The 6478-nt window shown below is 39.9% G+C and overlaps 1 protein-coding gene across 1 annotated transcript; it reads right to left on the reverse strand.

The window, feature by feature from the left end:
- Positions 1-446: 446 nt before the first annotated feature.
- Positions 447-2520, reverse strand: LOC139849217 (uncharacterized). The gene is made up of 3 exons (XM_071838879.1): positions 2459-2520; positions 2141-2153; positions 447-2057 (listed from the first exon to the last, which is right to left on the reverse strand). The coding sequence occupies exons 1-3, from the start codon at positions 2518-2520 to the stop codon at positions 447-449; spliced, it is 1686 nt and encodes a 561-aa protein (XP_071694980.1).
- Between the last annotated feature and the right edge of the window lie 3958 nt (positions 2521-6478).

The following is a 6478-nucleotide window of genomic DNA, read 5'->3' on the forward strand; positions in this document are numbered from 1 at the left end:
TGAAATATGAAATCTTGTGGTCTATTATTATGATTTGATATATATAGGTTAAACCTATAACTCACCAACATTTTTGTTGACGTTTTAAGCATGTTTATTCTCAGGTGATTATTAAGAGCTTCCGCTGTCGCATACTTAAATAAGGACGAGATTTGGAGTCCATGCTTGTATGATATTGTGTAAAAACTGCATTCAAGAAACTTATTTTGTTGTAACATATTTGTATTTTAAACCATTATGTAATGGTCGTGTGTAAACAGGATATTTTAGATTATCATTATTTGATAATCTACGTAAAGCTTTTTAAAACCTTTATCTATGAAATAAAGGTTATGGTTTGTTTTAAAAATGAATGCAGTCTTTGAAAAACGTCTCATATAGAGGTCAAAACCTCGCAACGAAATCAATTAATATGGAATGTTTTTAATCAATAAGAACGGGACATTTCATAGGCACCGCCACGCCTCTATTGGGATCTGGTCTGGTCCAACAGCTTTGTTTCTACCCATCTTTCGTAGTGCCGATCTTACTTCTTCCTGACTGATTCTCCTACAGAAATTGTTGTTCTGGAATTGTCCTATTCCCAAGTCCTGCGGGTCCTCTTGGAGCCCGGGTCCTTCACCCACGAAAAGAGATTGGAAATACCCTTCCCATCTTTTTCTAATTTCGTCTTCCTTTACTATGGTTTTACCGGCTTCATCCTTGATGAACTTGATGTTATCTATATCCCTCCTCCTACGCTCCCTAGCTTTAGCAATCCTGTAAATATCATTTGCTCCTTCTTTGGAGTCTAGTTTCCTATACAAAACTTCATACGCTTTATCTTTTGCACGGGCAACGGCCTTCTTAGCTTCTCTTTTAGCTTCTTTATACCTTTCTTCTGCCCTAGTTCTGTCATCACGTGTCCCGTCCCGACATGTAACGAGCTCCCTAAACCTCAGTTGCTTAAGTGCGACTTTGGTTTGAACCTCATCACAAATCCACCATGATTCTCTACAAGACTTGTGTCCTCTCGATGTCCCTACTGCCACACCTAAGGTTTTCTTGGCGACATCTCTAATAGTTGATGCGAAACTATTCCACATCTGATCTGCATCCCCATGAGTAACAGTATCCATTACTGCCTCTACTCTTTCCAAAACAGATGCTTTGAAAGTTTCGGCTTTCTCTTCATTCAGATTCTTCCAAAGGATCCTAGGTTGGGCGGGTCTCCCTCTCCTAGTAACCCGTCTCTGCGGAACCAAGTCCATGACCAAAAGTCTGTGTTGAGTGGAACAGGTCCAGGTAGTCAGGGCTTTACAGTCTCTGCAGGTCCTAAGGTCCCCTTTGCGAAGCAGCAAATAATCAATCTGGGTACTATGACCTCCACTGTGGAAGGTTGCTAGCTGAGCTTCCGTCTTCCTAAAGAAAGAGTTTGCAACAACCAAATCGTGGGCAACAGCGAATTCGAGAATGGAGCGTCCTTCTTCATTTCGAACTCCGTACCCAAAGCCCCCATGGACACTCGCATATCCATCTGAAATCGTTCCTATATGTCCATTAAGGTCTCCCCCAATAAGTAATCGATGATCAGCGAGGCAACTCCTCACAACTTCATCTAACGATTCCCAAAAGCGACTTTTTTCTTCTTCGCCTAAACCAGCATGAGGTGCGTAAGCGCAAATAACCATGTAAGACTCCTCCTGGATAACTAACCTAACCGACATAATCCTATCGCTACACCTACCCACACCCACAATATTATCCTTATGACGGGGCCCTATAAAGATCCCTACCCCGTTTCTAGCTACTCTGGAACCCGAAAACCACAACTTGTAGTCACCAATGTCAACCGCCTCTTCACCCTTCCATCTGGTCTCTTGAACACACAATATGTCCACTTTACTCTTAAGTAACGTCTCTACAAGTTCACGGGATTTGCTCGTCAAACTTCCTACATTCCAACTACCTACTCTAATCCTAACACGAAAATCTCTACTCCCTCTAGACCTACCCGCCCCTAAGCTAGTAGGACATGACCTCAAGTAACCATGTGTATGTGACGAGTTAATCTTACCCTATTAACAACACACTAGTAGGAAAGAGTTACAAAAAAAAAAAAACCGAAATAAAAAAGCGAGCAAAACGCAGACAATAGTACGAGTGCAAAAAAACTATCAATAATTAACAAAAAATAATAGGGGAAAAAAAAAAAGGCCTCAAACGAGTTACAAAACAAAAGCTAGATAGCTGGAAGGTTAAGAAAAAAATTTACACAAAGCAAGCATCAAAATGGAAGAAAAGGCAAGTAGCACGGTTACTTTAGAACACAAAATAAATAATGCAACACAGAACAGCAGATATATTATGTATATTATTATTATAATTATGATAAATATAAATATATCAAGTAGCAAAGTTATATATAATAAATATAGATAAAGATATATATAGTAAAGCACATGCGTAAAGTAATCACAGAGAGGGGAAAAGAGAGTTAACCGCCGGAGAAGTTACTCTCCGGTGACAGCCAGCCGTCATCGGAAAAACAAAACTGTAACCCGTGAGCCAAAAGAGATTACTTCCTATGAGAAAAATGTTCCTGAGCCAGAAAAAGTTAAGCCGTTGAAGCTCAATCGCCGGAAAGTTACTGGGAAACGCTTGAACAGTGGCCGGAAAACCACTTCCGGCAGTTGACTGTTGGTGGCGCGTGATATTCCAAACACCGGCAAGACCGATCTTGTTTTACTCGTTTTGTGATTGTGAGTTGAATGAGGGTGTTCGTGGCAATTAATTCTTGGAGATTTGATGCTTATTTTACACCCCAAAATTCTTGAGATGTTTATGGGGTTTGTACCGTTGGGACAACCAGAGGAGAGAGAATCCTAAAGTTTCAGACAAAAATTAGCTATTGTTGACTTTATAAGTCTAATTAATAGTAGAGTAGTAATTATACTTATTATTATTATTATTATTATTATTATTATTATTATTATTATTATTATTATTATTATTATTATTATTATTATTATTACAAAGTGTTAGTACTATTAATTGTAAGACCCTATTATTTCATCGTACATATGTGTAAATACGGTATGGGTTGAGTGGGTGTTCGTTTCATATTTTAAATAAAAGGCAGAATCTGGACTGGGCGACTGGCGCGCCGCGCAGCCTTTTGGCGCGCCACGCCGATATGCCGTGACAGCTCACTCCCTTTTAAAATTAGCTATTTTGGGGGTAAATTAGTAAAATCACATGGGGTCCGACTTTAAGGTCCTAAACCAGTTGTTGGGCCCTCATTAACTCCATTTCCACCTACATCAACCTCATCCATTCAATTTTAGAGAGAGAGGGTTTTTCTAGAGTGAGAGAGCTCAAAATAAGGAAGAAGAAGGTTGAATCGGGTCTAAGTGCAAGCTTTAAAGTTGTTGATCTACCCTCTAGCTACGTTTTGGTGGTAGGGGTATGCTCTAATCTTGATTTCTTAATTTTAATTTGATTATGGGTTAGGGTTTGGGGTAAGTGATGAACCTAAAACCCATTTGTTAGTAAATTGGGTGTTTTGGGTGAATTTGGGTCATGTAGACCCAAAGATGATTAACTAGGGTTTTCAAAGTAGTATACTATGTTTATGAGCCTAAATTGGTTAGTTAAAGTACTAGCACACTTATATATATGTAAATGGGTGTTAAGTGGGTTAGTGGGTGACCCGAAATGGGTGTATTGACTTTTAAGTGGTCAAATGGGTCATAATGGACCTAAGATAGTTAGTGTATGTTTAAGATGCATAGACCTTGTGTTGAAAAGTGTTTTAAGACCTAATTTGGCAAATGTTAGGGTTTTGGTTATGATTGACCCAAATATTAGGGTTAAGGGTGCAAATGGGTCGAGATTGCACCATGGGTCAAAATGACTATAGAATGGAGTTTGAGTTGGTTGACCAACTTGAGTTTGTGATTGATATTATGTATAATGTAATAGGTACGTTACATTGAAGATTTCCGAGCTTGTCTATCTCTCATCAAGACTTTGAGGTGAGTGGAAAATCTATATATGTATGTATATGATTTACGTGCCGTATTAATGGTATCACATAGCCGTTTTGTGACCATGGTTGTGAGGCATAGCCGTTTTGTCCACGTTTTATATTTATGCACATAGCCGTGTTTGTGCATATAGTGGCGAGTAATAGCCGTGTTTTACTCCCACGATATTATCCGAGTTATTGTGCACATAGCCGTGTTTATGTACGTGATTGTGAGTAATAGCCGTGTTTTACTCACACGTTGATCAAGTGATGCCATAGCCGTTTTTGGGAACACTTGGGGGTGATGTCATAGCCGTTTTTGGAACACCTCGGGGGTTAGCATACCATAGCCGTTTTTGGGAGCTAACGGTTGTTATGAACATCGATGACTTGTTTCGCGAAGTCATTCCCTTGCGTAGATATTGGTTAACCATGGTTTATAGTTGTTGACATTAGCATTTAATTATTATTATGAATATTATGCTATTGATGTTGCTAGTTGTACGATTTGATAGTACTAGCTTGTTTATTGAGGCGTTATGCGTTTGTATGCGTTATATGATATCGTGGATGCGAGTAGGTAAGTCTTATATGCATGTATATATTTATTCTACTCACTAAGCGTTAGCTTACCCTCTCGTTGTTTACCATTTTATAGGTTCCAGCGTGGATAAGGGTAAGGGCATACGGTTGGATTAGAGATCCCGCTTGTTAATGGACACCTTTTGGATGTGTTAGCTTTTGGAGTTTGAGCATGACTTGGGTAGTTTAATCCCAAACACCATGCTCATCGTGTCGTTTGGTACTTACACTTTTTGGTGGTCGAAACTCACGTTATGTATTAAACTCGTAAAACGGCTAAAGTGGGCCCGCTTTGTAAAACTTATTTTATGTTTGAATTGAGTTAGTTTTACATGTTTGAATATGTTGTTAAAAGCGTATTGTCTAATTATGTCGGAAAGTGGCCGATCTTTTTCGCATTTCATGACTTTTGGGACAGTCCAGTTTGGCGCGCCGCGCCATATGCTGTTCCAGCAATTTTTTTTTTTTAATTTTGAGATTTTAACGTGGGTTGTTCGTGGTTTGGTTTGGGTTGTTACAAGTGGTATCAGAGCATGGTCTAAGGGATTTAGGCGACTTGAGATAGGTGCCTAGACTTAGACTTTATTGTGTGTACGCTTTATGCGAGACTTGTAGGACTTTGGGTCTAATCGGGAATTGTTAGTACTTTGGTTTATGTGAACTAACCTTGTGCTAATGGTTTTGTGTTGTGTTTAGCAATCATCAAGCGAGATGGACGTGGTACTAGCAAGTTAATGCAACGTGCTCGCGTAACAATGATTAGCTACCATTGTTACCGGTGCAAATCGTGTCAAACAAGTAATGTACGACGATTGTCGAGCAAGATGGAGTAGTGTGGTGTATATGTATATACATATGTGTTAAGTCCTTTCGTTTCGTTGTTTAAATCTTTTCCGTTTTATAGAATGAAGATGAGAAATGGATACGACACCAATGACGGAAGTACGAGTGAGGACGTTGAGTTCACGGCCAAAGTTAAGGCCATCTTTAAACGTCAAAAGGCGGAATTCCTCGAGGATGTTAAGAAAATGTTTCTAGATACGATTGACGAGCAATTAGTCAATGTAGTCAAGGAGCAAGTGAAGGCCGTTCTTCAAGAGGATAATGTGGGGAGACGGGACTTCTTCTATAAGAATTTTAAGGACTCTCAACCTCCCACCTTCGATGGTGAACGGGACCCACTTAAGAGTGCCCGTTGGATCTCCGACATGGAGGGGGCTTTTCGTACGTGTGAATGCCCTCTTGATAAAAAGACGAGATATGGTTGTAGCATGTTAAGAGGTGATGCTAAATTGTGGTGGGACGCGAAGATCCGACTTTATGGCGAAGAACAATGCATGGAGTTCACATGGGATGAATTCAAGGCAGAGTTTTTCGATGAATACCGAACTTCGGCCGATCTTACAAGGCTTAAGGATGAACTACGTTCCTTGAGGCAAGGGTCGATGGATTTGAACACTCTCAAATCCGTATTTTTGTCCAAGACCTAATTTTGCCCGGAGTATGTCGGGAATGATAAAATGTTGAAAGAAGATTTCTATCGAATCTTGAATGATAACTATCAAGAGAAAATTAGTGTGAACGTGGTGAAGAGCTTTGATGAATTGTTCAATATGGCAAAGGGTTTTGAAGCGCTTGTGTTGAGAAAGAGTAGTTTTACTTTTGGAAAGAGGAAGTTCGAGAATTCGAGTCAATCGAGCTTTTCCCACAAAAAGAACAAGAAGGGGTCCGAAAGCGTCGGAAGTGTGAAGAAGGGTGGTTCAAATACTTTTGCGCCTACTTGCTATAGTTGTGGGAAGTCGGGTCATTACGCCCGTGATTGTTTGACCAAGTCGGTCACGTGTTTTAATTGTGGGAAGGAGGGGCACAAGAGGCCGGAATGTCCCG

This window comes from Rutidosis leptorrhynchoides, chromosome 5 (assembly GCF_046630445.1).
Source record: "Rutidosis leptorrhynchoides isolate AG116_Rl617_1_P2 chromosome 5, CSIRO_AGI_Rlap_v1, whole genome shotgun sequence".
Classification (NCBI taxonomy): Eukaryota; Viridiplantae; Streptophyta; class Magnoliopsida; order Asterales; family Asteraceae; genus Rutidosis; species Rutidosis leptorrhynchoides.